Source organism: Panthera pardus, unplaced genomic scaffold (genome assembly GCF_024362965.1).
Source record: "Panthera pardus isolate Hobbes unplaced genomic scaffold, ASM2436296v1 HiC_scaffold_1, whole genome shotgun sequence".
NCBI classification, from domain to species: Eukaryota; Metazoa; Chordata; class Mammalia; order Carnivora; family Felidae; genus Panthera; species Panthera pardus.
Window position 1 is genome coordinate 37984630 of NW_026526654.1, and position 23775 is coordinate 38008404.

Consider the following 23775-nt stretch of genomic DNA (forward strand, 5'->3'; position numbering starts at 1 on the left):
ATAATGAGGTGACTCATTTTGCAAGTGTGAGAGATAGGAAAGCCACCTGTAAGTTTCTGTAAACCAGGAGTGTATGACGTTCGCTTGCCATAACCTCAACTGCTAAAACAGTAATACTCTACTGAATTTTTTTACGGTTTTCATGAAAATCAAGTGGGTTTTTAAAAGCTGGTAGCTCAATCTCTCAAAACCAAAATCAAAGAATGAAAGCTAAGCTGAAAACTTCAAGAAAGAAAAGTTAATGCAAACATGTGGAGTTCAAAATAAACATTTTTAAAAACTTTTATGAAGTATGGAATGAGCTTTTTGGTTTCTTTTTTTCTAAGTAACTTGAAGTTTTTTGCACTTTAGGTCTTATGTCCCAAATGAAAATACAAGCCCATAACACAGGCAGGTCTGGCCCATGGTTACCACTGATATTTTGCAAAGTAGCAATGAACATAAATTATTTCCATAAAGCTGGTTTTTTGCATTTATTAAAATTAAACTACAATCACCTCCCAACAAATTACTGTGACAAGTTAAATGTTGTTCCCCACTCTAACCTAATTCCATGCCAGGTGTTTTCATCTTAAATGACGTCTACCATATAACCATTTTGTGAGGCCAAGGTGGCAATAATATGTTGTCAGTCTTAAACTGATTTTCAAAAGGATGCACAGGTTCACATTTCCACATCTATAGAACTTTATTAACAAGTAAAACACATGTCAGCATGTTTTATATATGGGCAAGGATATTCTTACAATAATTGGCACATCATCATCTAACAGTTGAACTTTATCCTGAATGAGATTTTTTAAAAGAATACACTAACATTTCATATGTCGGAGGAATTATATAACTAATAAACAATTAACATAACATTTAACAGCAGTCTTAAAATATAAAAGCTCATTGTTTACTCTTTACTATAAGCTGGAGTCATTCCAATACAATTTCTATTTAAAAAGAAAAAAGGAAGAAAAAAAAAAAAAAGATACTGTGCATATTCTACAGGCCAGACAAATGCACTGGCTAGGAAAGGCTGTGACAACAATTAACTCCTGACCTAATACGCCAGCTCCTTCTCCCAAAGGGCAGTGGGCTTAGGCAGTCACTTTGCAGTGAAAGGTACAGCTATATAGACACTGTGTTCATATAACTTTTTCTCCTTTTTAGGACACTTTTCAGAGAAGAGGCACTATTTAAGCTGAGAAAACAAATAATCACGACTGTTTCTGAGCAAGCTCAGGACATGTCACTCCAGTTAAATACAGTATCACATTCACCACTGTTATGTTTGTGCTTTGGGGGACAGAAAGGACCAGTTGAAAAAGAAATGTTAAATTAAGAAACCCTGATTTTTTTTTTCTCCAATTGGACTTTTTGGATTTCACTTTTCCTGTGACGAAAGGTTTTGCTGGGAATTAGTGATTACCGTCCTAACAGGTTAAAATTTATGAACAACCTCAAAGGCAAGGGAGGTATCTCACGGTCTCAAAAGGCTAGACATTAGTATTTTTTTTCTCTGTTAAATGGAGATTTTTATTTTAACTGAGTATAAGATCTTTTAATTTCAAATTTCTAATTCGATCCTGAACACACTGTACAGAAAAATGTATTTTCACCTTAAATTCAGTTGATTTCATAAATACATAAAAATGGATTATCCTGGCCATAACTAGCTTATTCAAATATAATCAATATAATTTAATAAATATTCACATCAACTTCCAAGCCCCGATTCATATTCATTCAAAAATTATTTAGACATCCTAAAAGATTCCGATTTGTGAACTTCAGGACGGAGTGCAAAGGTGGTTCAGAATCCCCCAAGCACAACAGCAGCTGCTCTACCCCAGCTCACAGCAAATGAAGGGAAGTGTGCAGGATTTCACAGATCCAGAAGAGAATGTTAAGTTTTTAAAACTAATATTCTGATGCCCCTGACTAATGAGATTTAAGGCTACCATTGAATTGTACCACTTAGAAAGCATCCGGCAACATGCACACTTGAACCTTATAGATTTGAAAGGGGAAAAAAAAAAATAAAAAAAAAAATCCAAACAGAAAATGAAGTTTTTGATGTTGGACCAAAAGTGACACATCCATAATCAGAAACCAAGTATAAATACCACAAGGACTAAAATACTACATTTTAATAAAGTGATGTGATAGGTGATCTAGTAATCTAAAATTACCATGTATGAAAGCTTAATTTCATTTGAAAATTACCACAAAAAAACAAGTACAGGTGTACAGGAACTTAATATGAGATAAAGAAGAGATCTAGTATTAGATCATATTTCTTATAAGTACATTCTAACTTTAATTTCCAAATCAGGCAACTAAATTAAATATTTTGTTTTCTTTACCCCATGCTACTGTTTGACCTCAAGGGGGTAACACAGGTACCTCAATCAACAATAAGAAATTCCATGCAGGGAGAATGAATGAGGAAAAACAACAGGCTCAATTAGCAAAACAAAACTGCATGTTTTATTTATCAAAGACAATGAAATAAATCAGAAAATACAGAGAAATACAAAAGAAGTTATAAAGTATAACTTATTTTTTCAGAAATGGAAAAATGTCCCTGAATACTTTTAGATGTATTTTTTAGTAGTCAGCGTCAAATAATAAACGAGCAACCAATTTTATATGTTCTATATATCCGTATTAAATGATTTTTAAGTTGAAAAGAGGATATAATTTCCATCATTTTTGATGTTGGCATTCAAAAGCAAAAACATAACTAAAAAGAAAACAGATGAGACATAAAATGATTTGCAAAATGGCAGTAGCTTATGAATGTAGATTCCAGTTGTAATAATGGTCACAGACACACATATTCTTGCAACACACACACACACACACACACACACACACACACACACACCACACCCCCATATTCCACACGTTTCCATAACTTGAAGACAGATTATTCTGCATATCTCAATTCAAGATAGGATTTTTATAGGTTAATCCTATAATCAAAGCAAGAAGCTACTAGTACAAGTTCTGATTTGCTTCGTTTAACAAACTAAACCTCTAAAGAAAAAATTATTACAATCATAATTGAAAGATACTTTTATTGGCTTTTTAAAAGACAAATGCAAATGAGAGTATCTTATTCAAAAAATTAACTTTCAAAAACGTCTTAAATGAAATAAATAGAACATCTAATACAATCTCTTCCTCCAAGAATCTCTAAGATGGCAATGCTAAAAACCAAGCTTCTCAATTAAGAGTACCTAAAACTGGCATGTCCCTTAAAAAGAAAAAAAAAAAAACAGGAAGATTTTTTTTTATAAAGGACATGTGGAATACCCACATTTGCTTAAAATTTGTCCTAAAACAAACTATCTTTAACACCCAAATTTTCTCTATATATTAAGTTCACTTAATTTTAAATTAAAAGATATCCAGACAGTTTCTAAAACAAAGCAGAAAGTAATTTATGCATGGTTATTTACAGAAAGAATATGCTAAATAATAATGTAAATATCATGTTCACAAATCTGACAAAGCTTTTCTATAATCAGCACTGCAGGTTTCAAAAACCTATATATAACAAAGGATGTTCCATGTGTAGAGTTACTAGATGAATCTAGAAGCCAGAAACTATAAAGCATTTGACATGGTTAATAATTTCATTTTATTATACTAAATGTCAGGTCAAAAGTCAATGGCATTTACATGCTGGAAGACTGTTTTTTACTCAGCTCTTTCAATTATACCAAACACCTACTGACCAAATATGACTGGACTTTACTGATACAACTTTACGGTCTCTTTCAAGTATATGCAAATCTTTTAAATGGGCACATATGCAAATGTGCAAAACCAATGAAATATAAATATTTAAGAGAATGAACAGAATTGGCCTTTAAGCATAAACCACCCTGCCATTCAATCTTGAAGATCTATCTTTTCTTCACTAATTTTTCTTCTGCTTTTAGTAGTCTTCTATTCTATTAAAGTTGTAGGTTTACAGATGATCTGGAAATTTCACATTGATATAAGAAAAGAATGTCTGGTCGATGTAGTCTAGGGACAAAGAAAGAATTAGTCTTAAAGCATATTAAAATGCAAGTATCTAAATGATAGTACAAAAACCCATTTTATAGCAGTAGTACATCAAGTATATAATGCTCTTTTGGTAAAGATGACATAAAACAGCATATATCAGAATATATTCCAACATTTAAGCTTCTATAGAAAACCATCTAGAAAATATGTATAGTATAGACTCTTGAAAATGCAAACAAGATAATCACAATACACTCAATGTTATTTCTTGCAAAGACATTTTAGTGGCTAAAGAGAAAATTGACCTCTTCTAGGTAGAGGTAAAAGAACATTCTTTAAAAATGCTGGCTTATTTTTGAGAGAGAAAGGGAGAGCGCGCGTGCGCACAAGCGGGAGAGGGGCAGAAAGAGGAGGAGACGCAGAATCTGAAGCAGGCTCCAGGCTCCAAGCTGTCAGCACAGAGCCCGATGCAGGACGTGAACCCACGAACTGTGAGATCATGACCTGAGCCTAAGTCAGACACTTAACCAACTGGGCCACCCAGGCGCCCCGAGGTAAAACAACATTTAAAAGTATACTTTAATATTATCCAGAAATACAACTACATTCACTCTACTCTTCAGCAGAAATAAATAAATTATATTAGATAATGTAAAACTCATGTTATAAAGTTTAAGCGCTCAAATAAAAAAACCATACAATTTATTTATAAAAAGGATATTTAGTTATAGTAACTTTGGAACATTTTGTACTTGTAGACAGATACAAAAGTTAAGTGTTTTAGCAGACATTTTGCTTATGGAGTTCAAATACTTTAAAAGTTCAAATCAATTATAGACATGAAGTATATGGTGCTTGTTTTAAAAATAGTATAGAGGGAAAAGATATTTGTAAGCCATATATTCAATAAGGAGTTAATATCCAAAATAAAGAACTCGTATAACTTAATAACTGAAAAACCAAACAATCCAATCAAAAAATGAACAGAGGGTCTGAATAGACATTTTTCCAAAGACATACAGATGGCCATCAAGCACACGAAAAAGATGCCTGACATCACTATACATCAGGGAAACGCATATGAAAATCACAATGAGATTATCACCGCATGCCTGTCAGCATGGCTATAATCAAAAAGATAAGAAACAAGTGTTAACAAGGACATGAAGAAAAGGGAAACCTTGTGAACCGTTGGTGGGAAAGTAAATTAAGGCAACCATGCTGGAAAACAGCATGGAGCTTCTTCAAAAAATTAAAAGTAGAACTACCCTATGATCCAGCAATTCCACTTCTGGCTATCTGTGTGAAGAAAATGAAAAGAGTAATTCAAAAAGATATATGGACCCCTCTGCTAACTGTAGCATTATTTACAATAGCCTAGATATGGGAACTAAGTGCCCATCAATAGATGAATGGATAAAGAAGATGTGGGGTGTGTGTGTGTGTGTGTGTGTGTGTGTGTGTGTGTGTGTGTAAAATGTAATACTACTCAGCCACAAAAAAGATACTGCCATTTGTGACAACATGGATGGACCGTGAGGGTATTATGCTAAGTGAAATAAGTCAAAGAAAGACAAATGCTGCATGATTTCACTTATAAATGCAACCAAAAAACAAACAAACAAACAAACAAACACAATAAAACAACATCCAGACTCAGATACTGAGAACAGAGTGATAACTATCAAAGGGGAAGGAGTTTTGGAGTGAGGGGGGCAAAATGAGTGAAGTGGATCAAGAGGTACAAACTTCCAGTTACAAAACAAGTAAGTCATGGGGAAGTAATTTACAGCATGGGGAATACAGTCAATAATACTGTATTAACTTTGTATGGTGGCAGATGATAACTAGACTTACTGTGATGACCAGTTCACAAAATATACAAATGTCAAATCACTGTATTATACACATATATACAAATATAATATAATATATTATATTACAAATTATATTATAATACAAATATAATATTGTATGTTACCTGTATTTCAATAAAAAAGAATCTATTATAGAAAATAGAGATACAAGGTCCCTTCAGGTGAAGATACTACTGGTTACACACAGCCTCCAGAAACTCACTGGATAAGTAGTAAGAAATCCCTGCTCGTTTCTTTATTCCCGTTTATTCAAGTTGAAGCCTTCATTATTAGTATAAACTGACACACTTCAAGTAAACAATATCAGAGCTCCTATTTTCTTCACACAGCTTTTAACTCTCCGATCTTGTTTGTTAAGATCAGTGCACAGAAAATTACTTTTCAATCACAAATTTGTTTCTTGTTTTCTTCAACACATGTGTGACTTTCACATTGTTTTATACAAAGTGCCCATCCCTTCTGTGTAAGTGCCTTGTCCTATTTTTTCAACCTTTTAAATTTTGTGCTAATGGTTACATCCTGTGGTTAATCTTTAAAAAAGAAGTGTAAAAAGTCTGACTTAAAGTTTGCTTATTCATTGTATTTTTAAAAAATTAAAATTTCCAAAGAAATTCAATTTTTAAAATCTACTTTAAAAAGTTCACAACTTAATAAATTTTCATTAGTTGATTAACAGTATATCAATATATTAAATATGCTAAATTTAAACAAACAATATGAGTGCACATTATATGCATCTGGTGAATATGAATACATGAAGGGAACAGTTAATATGTTAAGATTTCTTACCTCTATAATAAGAAGAAATACCTTGTTCTATGAGCAGCTGCCATACTTTCAGACATGTTTCTGACTTTTAGATAATTAACAAATCCTCTGAAGAAAAGAAGCAGGCCTGAGAGGTTAAAATCACAGATACATTATGTTCTTATACAGAGGGGGTACCACAAATTTAAAATAGACAATTATAAACAAGATCCTCTCGGCTTAAAGAATTTAATCTGTAAAATTCCATTCATTCCATAACCTATTTTACATTATAATGATAATGTCATCTTGGAAAAATTTAATAAAAGTTTACTGCCTCCCAAAAATTCTTTCAATTTGTTAAGTCCAGATGTATCTAAATTAAAGTAAAGCAAATCCAGCCATGAAAATCCAGAATTATAAAAAATATATACATTCATTCCATTTCTTTAAATAGAAAAGTTACCTAATGCATTTAATGTGATTCAACTCAGAGAAATCCCATTTTTATATGAAACTTTTCTTTTTTTTGTTTTTAAAGAAATTTCTGAGTTTTTAAGTTTATTTATTTATTTTGAGAGAGAGCAAGCAAGAGAGAGGGAGAGAGAGAGAGAATCCCAAAAAGGCTGTCATGGTCAGTACGGAGCCTGATACGGGGCTTGAATTCAAGATACATGAGATCATGACCTAGCTGAAGTCAGATTGACTGACTGAGCCACTCAGGCACCCCCATATAAAACTTTTCAATTAATACAACTACTAAGCAAACTTAAGACATATTTGCTAATATAAAGTATTCAAGAAGGAATATATGCATGTAATTTGCTAACAACCGTGGGATAAAACCAAGAAGCCTGTCTAGCAATATCAAGTGCCTGTCATCTGTTAAATCTGTATTTGAAGACATGTGTGTTACATAAATAATTTTAATTATTACTTCTCATTTTCAAGTAATAATAAAAGACTAATTTATAATACAAATTTACATAAGAAGAATCAGGAAAGACTTATGAAGCAACCACTCTAGTGATTTCTTAAATGATTTGGGATAGGTCTTACTATATCTATTTAGTATTCTCTGTAATAGGAATTTTAAATAACAGCCATTTGCTAACAGGTCTCCTTAGTAATTGAAGGAGAGCAAGCATTGCCTGTGAAATGCTTCAAAGTTTCAGATGAAAAATATTAGTTAACCACAAAAAGCATTAGCATTATTAGTAAATTCTCTGATATTACGCATAGAATTCTAAGGGAAACATTTACTAACTTCAGTAAATATTTAACTAGTAATGGGAGGGGATGCAAAACAAAAACAGAAGATATATATACATATAGCAAATATATACAAATGCAAAGTCCCAAACTAAATTCATACCCCAAATGCAAGACAGTAACCAAAGTACTAAAAAAGAGCATGGTTGTAATAAACGAAAAACATAGAAGATACACAAATAATGACTTAAACAAGTGGTATAAATTTCAGCTAAATCTGATCACATCTGCTTCCCATATCCTAACTCCTTCCATTTGTGACTCCCACTCTGAATTCCACCCTCGTGCTCTTGCAGATGCTGTTCAAAGATAATGCTATTGTGATCCAAATGTAAAAGCATTATTGAATAATGTAAACCAAAATTATTTGTGAAATCCCTCCTTTTGTCTATGAAAACTGCTGTTTCTAAGACATATTTTATTCTGCTCAACCATTTTCTAAAATAAGCCAATTCATACCTAGAAACCAATCAATCATTCAGCAGCTATCGTTTCTCAGTGTTCTACAATGTACTCAACATTCTTCTGAGTATATGTGAGAGCAACATTTTCATCATGGATTAAATTTCCATATTTCCCTAAATGCTAGATAGATTATGGTTCTGATGTGGAAATGAGGTCATCCTCTGCATTCCACTCAGGCCTATAGTAAGGTCCAATCGTTAATAATATATTCAGAAGCAACTATACTCACCTAATATGCTTAAACATCTAATAGACTATATATTTTTTTCACTGTTAAATAAGTAGCTCAATAACGATCACAGAATTCAGGCAGTCAGAACACAATTAACAATGCAAAAAAACTGCCTAAACCCTCATAAGAGTCTGGCTCCCTAACAAAATCACAACAGCAGAATAATTTCACTATAATTATTAAAGAAAGAATACAGGATCTTTAGTGACCTTATCTGATCGCAAGAATTTGTTTCCATAAAGATCCTAAAGATCCAATAGCAGGACTAAACAAAAACTCAATGAGAACACTGCCACCTACTGAAATGCTATTATTTTCTGGTACAATAATGTTCCTAGAGAAATGTGGGCTTTTAAACTTCAGTATATTCTTCATGCCAGTAAATAAATTTGAAATGTGGATTAAAGGCATCATGTGATTTTAAGATTAACTTATCATATATCTAAAGTGAAAATCACCAGGCAACAAAATTTGGAAATCCATAAAATTCATCAATATTAATAAAAAGACATGCCTTGTAAGAAGAAAACTCAACAGAAGTACTGGGGTAGTTAGGCATGAAGTCTTCTGCCTGGCTGATTAATGATTAATGCAGGGTATGTATCAAAAGTATAAAGAACATTTCAATGTTCCAAAAATAAGTAAAATGCATAGAACAACTATCCTACTCTCAACATCTCCTAGGATCGTTAAAAGAAATTATGCATGTATATTTTCCAAGATAAATGCCGAAGACATTTTTTAAAATCATTTTAGGGTGTTCAAGTTTTATATATTTAATTATCATCCAACCACTGATTTTTTAAATCGAAAGGCTCTGGTTTTTAAATCCAAAATCTAGAGTACTATGTATAATTACCCAAATAGCTTAGATGATTTAAGTGCTAGGACAGGAGAACTTTACAACAGAAAAATTATTACCACCTAAGTTCCAACACAATGGGTTTACATCTTACAATTTGGGGAAATATCAAAGTTAAACTAAATGTAAATTAAACTGAAATTTAATTAAGAATAAACTTACCAAGTACAAGAAATATCCACCAAAGCCAATACTGTCCATTGAAATATCCAGTAAAATAATCAGAAAACTATGGAGTGAACATAAATATATTAACCATATTTATGTACCTGAATTTGAAAATGAAAGATCAGCCTCAATTTCAGAATCATGTACCTCAAATAATCTCTAGCACTTAACACAAAGAGAAAACAAAATGCCTAATACATTATGTAATACATACATAATTACTTAATACATTATGTAATATATACATAGTTACTTGAGAAAAAACTCTTTAAAATCTTTTATACAATAGCTAACAAACTTATACAAAGTATTTTAGAAACAAAAATCAGTTTCAAGATGCTTGTAAGAAAGAAAGGTAAATTCTCTGTATCTGAATCCAACTTTCTCATTAAAGAGTTCACATGTCGGTTCTTTCTTCATAATCTCTAAAAGCCACAACTACCATCCCAAACACACTACAGCAACCCGCTGCTTTAGATATTAACACCAAAAGCCACATTAGTTTAATCTTATCAGATGGGGATGTTCGGCTGACCTCTAAAAAGAAGAGCTTTTGACCTTCTGTACACCCCCTACTGTTAATCACTGCCAAGAATACTAGGCACATAAAGACCCCCAACTCATTAGACTCTTTTTATTTTCAAACTAGATGCTCCAGTATTCAGCTCTCAACAGTGAGCTGAGAACAGCTAAATGAACCTTGAAGTGGCATTTCAACAGTTCCTATTAGTGACCACGGTAGACAGTTTTATATGTTCTGTAAAATGAGAATATGAACAGGCAGATGGGAAGGGAGAGTTTGATGACAATGAACACGGCTATCTTTTCCTTGATTAGACTCTGGACGTCATGATTTTAATTACTGAAAAAATTTTTGTAAAAAGTCAAACTAATTGTCTTCAGAGTTACTTCAGATAATTCTTCTCTATGACCCTTTAGCATTAAACAGTGTTGCAAATAGTTGTTTGCTGAAAGTAATATAACCTAGTCTAAAACTATTAAAAATTACGTCGTTTTATCTACTCTGTTTCCATTGGTCTCCAAACTGAATCTGATTTAACTAAAAATGATTTTATCAAATGGAGACTTGCCCTCAAGTCTGAAATTAAAAGTATCTATCTCCAACTTTTTTTGATAATTATTTCCAACTATCCGTTGGTATTTTCCACAGAAGCATTTTTAAAAATCCTATAGGTTTGGTAATAACCAAAATGCTTATAAACTGTAATAAAAATATCACTACTGAGGATGCATATGTACTAAAGATTATCTAAATCTATTTTTAAAACCTTAAATATTTTCACAGGAAGTATTTATAATTAATAAATCAACTATAATCTAAATTTTCAGCTTAGAGTTTCAAAAATTTCAGAGATTAAAATTTTTAAAGTGCCATTATAGACGCAAATTCCAGACTCCTACATCATTAAAATAAGTACAAGGGAGAGCTAAAAAATTAGGAAAACATAGCTTGTAAAGTAGGACTGCACTATATTTTTTAATCAAGTGATTACTAATTATAAATAAAAGATTTTCATATGGGTTTTAGAGTCTATAAGAACGAAAAGAAATAAAGAAGCAAAGCAATACATTTAACTAATATTTAAATATATTGTAGAATATATTTAATAAATAATACTAACAGGCAAGAGACAACCAGAAAAGAACATCATCATTCTTCACCAAAAATATTTACCAAAGTTAGTTTTTATTTACTTCTGGGTAAAAAATATAATTACCTTCACCTTGAAATCGAAGAGAGACTTTGTAAAGTCCACTACGTAAAAAGGATAAACTAATAAGCTTTTGAACTCATTACTGAGTAAGCAAAAATGTTTAAAATACCAACAGTCGCAGGGCTGAGCCAAGTTGGGTTTTTTAATGAATAAATCCATCATGTTGACTGGCCAATCACAGGATGCAAAAATCAGATTTTGAAAAATAAATTAACTGACAATAGGAGTTTATCTAATTTTATTTCATTAATGTAACACCAGCATTTTATTGTTTACATCCTGTCTACTTTCAAAAAGAGTTGTTAGTTTTTAACAAAACACATATGCATTTTCAAACAAATAATAAAAAGATCAAAAGCCGTAGACAGAAATAATACCAGAATTGGCTAAAGATATTTACATTAAATCTGAGGTTCATGGCAACTCAGAAACAAAAAGAAAAGCTGCAGTATGATTTATAAATTACTTATTGTCTAATAAAATAAAACAGGTTTTTAGGAGAAACCCTTTCTGTCAGCACTGAGCTCCACAGGGAATTTATTGTTTGGAGCATTATAATAAAAGTCAAAATGCAGTGTCATAGAGGCAGTACAGAACCAAGAGAACATGCACTGAACTGGGACCAAGCTAGTTTCTAATTCACATACAAACTATGGGATGTGGAGCAAGTTATTAGACTTTTTTTTATTCTTAGCTTCATCATCAATATAATGGCTGCATTGTCATGAGCATCACTGATACAGGTAGGGGGTCAAGAATTTGATGTTGGTAACGAATTCTGCTTGGAACATAGTAAGTACTCAATGAATGGCTGCCATTATTACTTTATACAAAAGATCTTTAAAAATCCTTTTCTTGTATCAATTCTCAGTATACACTAAAGGCATGACATTAACCTTAACTCAGTAGGAGTACTTTATTTTTTTTAAAGGCACATTTTATGGTTTTTGGGTTTTGTTTTTTTTTTAGTTTATTTTTTTTAGTAATCTCCACACCTATGTGAAGCTCGAACCCACGACCCTGAGATCAAGAGTCACATGCTCTTCTGACTGAGCCAGTCAGGTACCCTTCAGTAGCGCTATTATAAAGGGAAACTAAATAGTCCTGGTGATCAAACTTGATGCTAGTATATACCTTACAAAGCTCTGAGCACCTGCAGTCTTTGAATTTAAGTTCCCCACCTTATCACATTAACTGGAGTTAATTACTAATCAACCCCCTCCCAACTAGGGCTACTATGGGAGAATTAGGAGCTAATACCCCTAGGGCATAGGTTGCATATAATGGACTAGACTACCTTCTTTTTTATAAATTTAGAATACACACATTTATTAAGCTTAGGAGAACTGAAAAAACAGTCCTCAACTCATTTTGTGTTCTGTGACTAAGATGAGAAATCCTATTTGAATAACAGTAATTAGTTCTATTACTAATATAACCATAACCAATGGACATATCTAACTTCAACTCTTTTGAGGTTCTCTAGTAGTAACTTCTACATCATCTACTCCTATATCATCTCTTTATATTTGTATGGTCCATAACACCTTAACAGATTTCTGCTCATCGTGGGAATCCACTCCACAACTTCTGAAATGAAATTATAAAAAGAATCTGCCAGGGGGCTGTTCTTACAATGGCTCTAGTTTTAATCATCTTAGAAGCCATGCAATAAGGTCTCACCCAAGAATCAACTGATTAATAGCCAAAACCTTAATCTGGTCTGAACACAGACAAGGTCTGATAAGATTACTGAAACTCTGGGAGGCAGTAAGTTTAAAAATAAAGCAAAAACACATTAAATCCAGTTTTAATTTTTTAAATCAATTTGATAATATAGGTGCATAACAAGTGTCTGAAGCACGTAAGGGAAGCTGACATTTTACTATGTGACTGTACCGAATATTTTAGGAGCATTTGAGCATTCATTCAATTAGAAATCAATGTTTAAATAAATACGACTTGTTGAAATTATGCATTTTATCAACTGTAGAATAGCATTTAAATGTATAGGTTACTTGTAAGAAAACTTATTAAAACAATAAATAAAGGCACTCCTAATCATTCTCCTAGGCCTTACCCTAAAGAAACCAGGGAAAAGGCTTCATAAAAAGGAGCCAAAGGGGGCCTTCAAAAGGCAAAGAGCTGGGGGAAAGCTATGCTAACAACACTACTGCTGGTGGAATGGACACAGAAATTTATTATGGGACAAGCTTTGAGATGGGAGAAAGAAGAGGACTTGGCATTATCTCCCAACACACCATCTGGTAAGTGATAAGAAGTAGACAGAGGGTGAATCCCAGGAACAACAGAGAAATGAGAAGAAAGGCTGAGAAGGAACATAAAGGAAAAAAGGTGAGTTCTGATAGCCACCTCAGGGGCCTTAGTTTACTTTTGAGTTCTTAATGCTACCCCCCCCCCAAAAGAGTGGGAAAATAACTAAATCTGTGACAATTTACTAACTGATAGAAATTTTTATGTTTTGACTGATCACAATAGTCATAGACACAGTTTACTGAGCACATTTGTGGAGCAACTGGGTGAATACTTTAATTCTATCACCTCTAAGACTCACAAAAATCTTGAAAGGCAGCTATTACCAACCCATTATGAAGAAACTAATGCTCAGGAAAAATTAAAAATTTAAGGTTAGAACACTGATATAAATAAGACTCAAACTCAATTTTTTCTGTTTTCAAAGCTCTTTCCACGTAGTAAACAAGCTCTCATTTAAAATGTTCATCCCACAGAGATCACTACAATAATAAGAGGTAAGAATAAGTCTCAAAATAATTGAACTCCTAGACATAAAATGAACATTCATGAACCACAGACAAATTTTCATACATTTTAATTTTAGAGATAAGAGTAATAGACGCTATCAAAACACTCACCCTAACGATAAGGATCCATTTGATCAATGAAAGTCCAAATCCACATATGGCACCATATCTTCCAGCTATGGTATTGGTGATACAGAAGGATAAACAAAACCCAAGCCAGTTGAAAATAAATGCCACTAAAAGCAAGAGAAGTAAAAAGTTCTTTTAAAGATCACACTTCGGAAACAAAGTAACAAAGACATAATATTAACACTACTTTACTGCACAATGGAAATAACACTCCCCTTTCTTTTGACTCTGTACCAATTAAGTCTTCTTTATAGACTGTAGTTTACCTTTTGCAAATGTATTAGTTATTAACTACACATTAACAAACAGGTACGCTTGGTTTCTTGTCAGTTTGGCCAAGAGGAATCAATTCCTTAAAATGTGTCACCACTAGGTTAAACTGCATTTTTAAACCAGCTAATAATAATAATAGTAATAATAATAAACCAGCTAATAATAAACCAAGTCACAGGGTAGCTCCCTTGTGATCCCACCCAATAAACCCAGCCTAAGCAATCAGCCAACCAAACTGGATTTTTTAAAAAGCAATATTAAAGATGAGTCACATAAATTATAAAGTATTTCCAGAGAAGATACTGTTCATTGCCTCTTCCTCCTACTTAACAAAACCTGTTTTTCCCCCTCCTGAAGAATCCACCTACCTATAAAGTCTTTATTTTAGGGAAGTCTGGACTCCATACTTAACTCCAAAAGGTGAATCCTGAGTAGTCTGGGGGGAAAAAAAATCACAGGAGGCCAAAACTCCCTGCCAATTTTTTTTTTGAAATAGGATTTCTGAAAACCATTCTTCAGTTCTTAAAAACACATCAAGGAGATGGAGAATGGAATATAGGTTAAATAACAGTGGCTCTAAATTAATCACTGTTGAATCTGAGTGATAAATACATAGAAGTTTATTACACTCTTGCCTAGTTTATGAATTTCTACTAAATGTGTGTGTGTGTGTGTGTGTGTGTGTGTATACACATACATTTTTTTTTTTGAAATACTGCTTTCCCCCAGATGTCTAGTTTGGATGTGATACCTGGAACCACTGCAGGGATCTTGCTATCAGCCTGAGGATTAAACTGTAACTCCAAACAGGCTAGAGAAGGAAGGAAATCCAGGAGGAGCAGAGCTATAGCACTGATACTTGCTACGGCTGGGATCTGCTTGTTCATGGATTTTCTGTTTTGTGAGATAATCTCCTAATTATTTAAAATAGTTGAATGAGGGTTTTCTATTACTTGTAGCAGAAACCATTCTGACACAGGTCCTTGAGATATAATCAGAGTGCCCTGTGTCCAAGAGAGTAACATTATCAAATAATAACAGTAACAATAGTAAAACCGAAGATCAATTTGAACAGAACTTTGTCCTGTTCACTGCCCATCCTCATACCCCAAATATCTCCACCCAACTCTCAGGGTAAACAAAGTAAATTACCTAGAGAAATGCTGACTTTTTCAGAATTCTGAAGACAGAGAGGAAACATTTTAGGATAAATTTAAATGAAATAGCTGTTTCTTCAAAGCAATTTCCCTACTCCTGTAATTTCTTCCTTCCCAATGTCTTCTATAATTTCTTTCTCCAAATGCTTTCCTGATCATTTATGGTAAGCTATGTTATATGGTGCAACAGTCAGGAGAATGAATTTTGAAATAAGAGACCTGTGTTTGAGTCAAAGTGTACTCACTCACTAGATAAATGACCTTGGACTCACTGCTGACTCTGGTGAGCCACAGTTCTCTGATCTGTAGTACTACTTCACAAGGCTGATAAGGGGATTAAGTGAGATAATCAATTTAAAGAGTTTAACATGGTATAGAATCTGGCACATGGTGATCCCTAAAGAAATGTTAGCCATTATTACTACCCATACAAGATGATCTCTTTACAGAATAGGTTGTATCTTTAAAAAAAAAAAAAAAAAAATTCAGGTGACACTACTGGAAATAAAACTTGTTTACACTCCACATTTTCTTTTTTGTAAACCCAGATACTCTGCATCTGTTATCCAGTGCCCCCCAGCCACACTGCTTCTTCCACTTGCTCCAGGAACCTACCCTGCTCTACAAAGCAGGATATTTACACTTCAATTAATTAAAATGACAGGAAATTTAAAATTTAGTCCCTCAGTCACACTAGCCACATGTCAAGTGCTCAATGGTCACATCTGGCTTGTAGCTACCATATTGGACAGCAGAGATACAGAATATTTCCAGCATCATAGAATATACTATTAGACATAGCTGTTCTACATCCAATGGGTTAATATTTGTGTTATCTGTGGAGAAACCATGCAACAGCTTTATGTAATATCTTCCTGTCTATTTAAAATAAAGAATTTACATTAATAAATAGCAGTAAAGATTCCCAACCTATGTGCCATACATGTGCTGTGACTGGCTGAGACAGTTACTCTCCTCCTCCTCAGCAGGTGGGTGAGGTCTGGGGCAGAGGACAGACTGCCAGCAGCCATGAGCAACTTATTACTTTATCCCAGTGATGCCTCAGTCTATCATTTTACAAGCATGTCACATGGTTAAAACACAGGAAGCACTGATGGGGAAAATACAAAACAGCGAAATATTCCAAAAGTGCATTTTCACCTCTGAGCATGTTTAGTTCAGGGGAAAATTCAACACTGTTTTCTTCAAAATCAGATCTACTGGTATCTAGTACACATACCACTGTACCCACACCAGAAATAAGATCCAAAAAACAAAAAAGTACCTATTGAGTCATCATGTTTTCTTTTTCTGCACTCTGCCAGCAGCAGGGATTCCTACAAGCTATGCTCGTGCAATATAACGTATTATGGACTGAACTGTGTCTCCTTAAAACCCTAACTCCCCAGTGTGACTGAATTTAGAGATAGGGCCTTTATGGAGATAATTAAGTATATAAAGGTAGAGCCCTAATCCACTAGGATTGGTGACCTTATAGGAAGAGGAAGAGCACTAAGGGAGCTCTCTCTCCACCCACATGTAGAAAAGAGACCATGTGAGACACAGCAAGACAGCCGTCCACAGCCAAGAAGAGGACCCCTCACCAGAAACCAAAATTTCCAGCACTTTGATCTTGGACTTCTAGCCTCCAGAACTGTGAGAAAATAAATTTCCACTGTTTAAGCCACCCAGATGGTGGTATTAGCTCTAAGAGACTAATACATAACTTTATCCATCTGTAAATGATTTAAGCACTAGGAAAAAAACAAAGTTGGTGACTACTTGAGTGTAGACAGATTCACTTTTTAAAAAAAATTTTTGAATGTTTATTTTATTTTTGAGACAGAGAGAGCATAAGCAGGGTAGGGGCAGAGAGAGGCAAAGACAGAGGATCTATAGAGGGCTCCGTGCTGACAGTAGAAAGCCCGACGCAGGGCTTGAACTCACGAACCACAGGATCATGACCTGAGCTGAAGTGGGATGCTTAACCAACTGGGCCACCCAGGGGCCCCAACAGATTCACCTTTTATGGCCTTGGCCTATAAGATAGCAAGTAAAGCTGAACAGGTCTTAAAACACAGAAAGGGCAGAAGCATTGAATTCTGAATCCTCTATGACATGTCTGAATTGGCAAAAAAGAAAATAAATGTATGCTAAACCTTAAGTGTGTAAAATCCATAAAAGAAACATGTAGTAGAGGCAGGTGAATGTAATATGCCTAGGGAAAAAGACAGGAACACTTTTCTTTCAGCTTTACTTCATTTGTGCCATGTTTCCCTGGAAACTTAGGACAAAGCTTAAAAGGCATAGGGCACCTAGTCGCCACACAGTCAAGGCCCAACATGGAATCCAAAGAAGGGACAGACTTCCAAAACCTATATTCCTTAGAAAAAATAAAACTGGGGGGAGCAAGCAGCTGCAAAGCAGGGCAATTAAGAAAAGTTGGTAAAGAATGCCAAGTGTTGCTCCAATTACACTCTCCACAGTCACGTTCACAGTGCCTTCTTTGTATGAAAGTGAGTCAGACAGGTTAATGACATTTGAAAGAAGGCTGCCAATTAGTTTAAATCATGTAAAAGGTGAATTCTCAATTAAAGATGTGGAAGGAGAACATTACTACGAACTACCTTCACCCAACAGCACTCTATAATTTATGACATTTCACATATTTTAACTTATTTGATCTTCTCATTAGCCTTTTAAGAAGGGCAAAGTCAGAATTAATTCCGTTCTACAGAAGGACAAATTGAGACCTAGAACAGCAAAGTGCCACATAAACTCACAAAGCAAGTAAGAGGTATAGGTAGGATAGGCACATCCAAGCCTTTCATGTCTTCTATGCAGTGATCTCTTTCTTACATATACCTCCCATCTACAGAAAGAGGGTAGCAGAACAGCCTAGAAAGCAATATTGTACACTACAGTTATCCATTAATAAGACTTTACTTTAAAATTTTCAAAAGCCACAAGACACTTATTAATTACAAAAGGAAAAAATAGTGAAGAAAGCTAGCAGACACCACCTTAACCTGATGAGAACTGACATCACCAGTAAAAAGACATAACTGGATCACTGCCTCCTGATACGATGCACTGAGAAGGACACATCATATCTATGGTATTTGTGTAGCAACTGGGCAAATGCTTTAATCATATCACTTCTAAGCCTCACAAAAATCATGAAATGCAGCTGTTACCAGCCCATTATGAAGAAACTAATGCTCAAAATTATTTAAAATTTAAAGTTAGAACACTGATATAAGTAAGACCCAAACTCGATTTTTTGTTTTCAAAGCTCTTTCCATGTAGTAACAAGCTCTCATTTAGTAAAGTTACAAAATGTTCACACCACAGAGATCACTACAGTAAGTATAAAAGGTAGGAATAAACCCTAGAAGTAAAGTTTTCTAAACAGAGTCCATTCCATTTTTAAGCACTAAAGTTCAAGGTCATTTCCAGACTATCAATTTATCCAATGAATTCAATCTTAATTTCTAGCTTTTAACTAATGACTGACTTTCATTCCATTGTCTTAAGAAGTCTGTTAAACAAGCAAGTTAGGCATGTATGAGACATTTTGCTGTGACACTTCAAGGGATTATGAAAAGCAAAAATTATCAAGGGATACATACATTTCTTTCTCTACATTTTCTGAACATAAACATTCAATTATTTTACAAATTTATGTGTAAACTTTTTTTAGGATTACCTATGGTAAGAGACTGAAAAATGGATGTTGAAACAGAATAGGCAAGAATTAAGCCACCAAAGAGTTTTAACTGAAATATTCTTACTGATATTCACCGTAGTTTGTATTCACACAACTTTTATTACCTGAAATGCTTAAGCTATAAACCATATTAAAGAAAATCTATTTCTGACAACCAACAAGTGTGGTGAGGATGTGGAAAAAAAGGAACCATCACACACTGCTGGTAGGAATGCAAACTGGTGCAGCCACTGTAGAAAACTCTACGGAAGTCCCTCAGAAAGTGAGAACTGAAGTATCCTATGATCCAGTAATCACACTACTGAGTACGTACCCAAAGAATATAAAAACACTAATTCAAAAGGATATATGCACCCCTATGTTTATTTCAGCATTATTTACAATAGCCAAATTATGAAAAACAGCCCAAGTGTCTACCGATAGATGAATGAAGATGTGATGTGTATACACACACACACACACACACACACACAGTAATATTATTCAGCCATTAAAAAAAAATGAAATCTCAGGGCACCTGGGTGGCTCAGTCAGTTGAATGTTCGACTTTGCCTCAGGTCATGATCTCACAGTTTATGGGTTTGAGCCCTGCATTGGGCTCTGTGACAACAGCTCAGAGCCTGAAGCCTGCTTCGGATTCTGTGTCTTCTTCACTTTCTGCCCCTCCCCTGCTTGCACTCTCTCTGTTTCTCAAAACTGAATAAACGTAAAAAAAAACTAAAAAAAAAAAGAAATATTGCCATTTGCAACAACAAGGATGGAGCTAGAGAGTATAATGCTAGGTGAAATAAGAGAAAGACAAATATCATATGATTACGCTCATGTGGAATTTAGGAAACAAAGGCAAGCAAACAAAAAAAAAAGAGAGAGAAACAAACCAAGAAACAGACTCTTAACTATAGAGAACAAGCTGATGGTTACCAGACAGGAGGCGGTGGGGGAGGGGAATGGGTGAAATAAGTGATGGGAATTAAAGAAGATACTTATGATGAATACTGAAAATATACAGAACTGCTGAATCACTATATTGTACACTTGAAACTATTATAACACTATGTTAACTGTACTGAAATTAAAATGAAAAATTTTTAAAAATTAAAAAAAATCTATTTCTGAACCACAGAAATAGAAAATAGAACAGAATCTAGACAATAGCTACTATTAGATAGTGGAAGCATGAAAAATATACCAAGTTGCAATTTGAAGAACAGCCACTAGATGGTAGTGATTACAAATAAATCTATGCTCATCAAAGCAAATAAACTCAAACACTGGCCTACAGTCTACCACAAAAAAATATATTAGGAAATGAAGTCTGAAAATAATATATATTTTTACTCTTATAATATTGGTGCAGTACTTATAGAATGGGATGCATAAAAAAATAAGGTGTAGAGGCATTAGTAAAAATGCAGTAAAAGTAGGTGATTTACACTAAATACATTAAATATATTTATATTAAATTATATACCACCACAGGCCAAATAAGGTCAACCACGTGTCTAGGTTACCAAACACAACACTGTTTAATCAAAAAAAATGTTTTCAAATCTAAAAAAAAATAAAGGTTAAAAAGACAGCAGGATTAAGTGAAATTGAGAAATAGAGAAATAATCACAAGCTCGGGGTCAAATAACTAGATGGTATTAAATCACATTTTTATTCCTAAGAAACAGGTCTTTATACTAAAAATAGCGCAATTAATTTAAATTCTCTTTTTCAATTAAGATTTTTAAAAGCTATAACCATTAGAGGAATTAATATTTACGCTCTTAGCAAAATATGTGGAAGACTTGATAATAAAGGCTTACTAGTTAAACTAAAACTAAGAAAAAAGCCAGTTTACTAGACTGACAGCACAAGACAGTAGTTATCTGTAGCCAAAGTGTTCCTTTCTACTATACCCAACATTGTATCTAATTACAAACTTTAACTAAAACCACAAGATTTAAATATTGCATATACATTAGCTGGCTGTGAAGCAGAACATAAGGTACTAAATTTGAAGAGAAAACGTAACTATCTTCCCACTCACCTACCATTTCTGAGTGGTTATCTACTTCTATTCTTCGGCAGGTGAAATGAAAGCAAGCAAGCAAGAAACCATTTCAAAATGGAGGATTAGTGATTTCCCAGACTCAAAAGTAACTCAAGAAGAATTTTCTATGTTTAAATTTGAATGTGATACTTTAAATAAGTAAAATATTCCTCAGTTTTATTATCAAAATAAACATTATACTTAAAATGAATGAAATAAGCATTCTGTGAAAGCTTGGTCATTTAACCAGGTTGAGGGCAGAAATTCACCATATCCTAGTCTAAGAAATTTACTTACATGAATATTGGGTTTCTAAAACTTAATTTTAGCAATTAAACAATTCAGGTGTCATAACATTATATACTGAGTATACTATATGCCAATCCCTGTATTAGGAATTTAAATAATAACTATAACACAGTCTTCCCTCAAAGTATAAAGTATACTTTATAAGTTCAGATATTAAACTAAGAATTCTGCAACATGTTAAAAAAAAATCTTACTTAGGTTTCTGGTCTTCTAATCACTTACCATTCCCCCAAAGAAGACATACTTGCTTTCTTTTGTGTCTCAAATCACATTATTCCAGTTGCCCAAAATATTTCCTTTTCCAACCCTTCTTTCGTGCCTTATAAAGACGCTCAAATGGAAGTCCTTTGCCCCACAAGCAGAAGTTAATAGTTTCATTCTGCCTGGTCCTACATCACTGCATGGACATGCAACATTTTTCATGCAAAAACATATTTAGCTTAAATATGCTTATATAACTCTATACAGTCAGTATCTAGCATAATGATTGCAATACACAGTTGTGTTTAATAAATTCTAGGATTTTTATGGTCTCACATGATCACATATCAGAAACAATTTATATTTTACACTAATTAGACACACTTTAACAATATTTGCCTTTCTTCACTATCTATGTTACTTTAAATACACATGTAGCCAGTATACCCAAAGAAACAATGTGGAAATGAAAAATCACTTACTGAAAAACGCCAGCATAAAAATTCCATCATTACCCACTCGGAGCTGGTCTGCATCACTAAAGTCATCTCTTGGTTGACACTCTTCCTCCTGAATCTGTAAAACATGTAACATTAGAATAGCACACTAAAAACCAATTACAACTTTATTATCTTAAGTATAAAGATAAAAATTTAAATAAAATCAAATGTCCTCAATTTGTTGTGTAGACAAAATGATACAGAGAATACAATATCTGGCACAAAGTAATCAAAAACATTAGCAAGAATTAATTTTTCATGGGCACCCTTAAAAAGGGTTAAACAAAAAAGATAAAAACTAAATACTGGATTAATGAAAATGATGTGAAGAAAGATGTGACTGACACTGTGCATTTGCATCCAATGGGAAAGAGGAATTTTCATGATCATTGGTGGAGTCTAAATTATATGACCTCTATGGGTGGCAACTTGGCAATATTTATCAAAAATAAAAATGTAACCTACAACTATATGGTCAATTAATCTTCAACAAAACAGGAAAGAATATCCAGTGGCAAAAAGACAGTCTCTTTAACAAATGCTGTTGGGAAAACTGGACAGCAACATGCAGAAGAATGAAACTGGACCACTTTCCTATACCATACACAACAATAATTCAAAATGGATGAAAGACCTAAATATGAGACCCAAAATCATTAAAATCCTAGAGGAAAATCCAGGCAGTAACCTCTTTGACATTAGCCATAGCAACTTCTTACTAGATACATCTCTCCGGAGGCAAGGGAAACAAAAGAGAAAATAAACTATTGGGACTTGATCAAAATAAAAAGCTTCTGGGGCACCCGGATGGCTCAGTCCGTTAAGCATCTGATGTCGGCTCCGGTCATGATCTCACAGTTCATGAGTTCGAGCCCCAGGTAAGGCTCTGTGCTGACAGCTCAGAGCCTGGAGCCTGTTTCGAATTCTGTGTCTCCCTCTCTCTGCCCCTCCCCCACTCATATTCTGTCTCTCTCTCAAAAATAAACATTAAAAAAATTTTTTTAAGTAAGTAAATAGGGGCGGCTAGGTGGCTCAGTCAGTTTAGCATCCCACTTTGGCTCGGGTCATGATCTTGTGGCTCATAAGTTCAAGCCCCACATCCAGCTCTGTGCTGACAGCTTGGAGCCTGAAGCCTGCTTCGGATTCTGTGTCTCCCTCTCTCTCCCCCTCTCCCCTGCTTGCGCTCTCTCTCTCTCTCAAAAATAAATAAGTAAATAAATAAATAAACAAACAAACAGCTTCTGCACAGTGAAGGAAACAAAACTAAAAGGCAAACTATGGA

At 33.8% G+C, this 23775-nt stretch overlaps 1 protein-coding gene across 1 annotated transcript in view; it reads right to left on the bottom strand.

The window, feature by feature from the left end:
* Positions 1 to 663: 663 nt before the first annotated feature.
* Positions 664 to 23775, bottom strand: part of NDFIP2 (Nedd4 family interacting protein 2) — a 62514-nt gene continuing 39402 nt past the window's right edge. The window contains exons 4-8 of the mRNA XM_019444115.2: positions 22476 to 22569; positions 14268 to 14392; positions 9632 to 9698; positions 6681 to 6786; positions 664 to 4032 (exon numbers count right to left, since the gene is read on the bottom strand). Coding sequence (XP_019299660.1) covers positions 6683 to 6786; positions 9632 to 9698; positions 14268 to 14392; positions 22476 to 22569 — 390 coding nt within the window. The 3' untranslated portion in view covers positions 664 to 4032; positions 6681 to 6682. The remainder of the gene's footprint in view (positions 4033 to 6680; positions 6787 to 9631; positions 9699 to 14267; positions 14393 to 22475; positions 22570 to 23775) is intronic.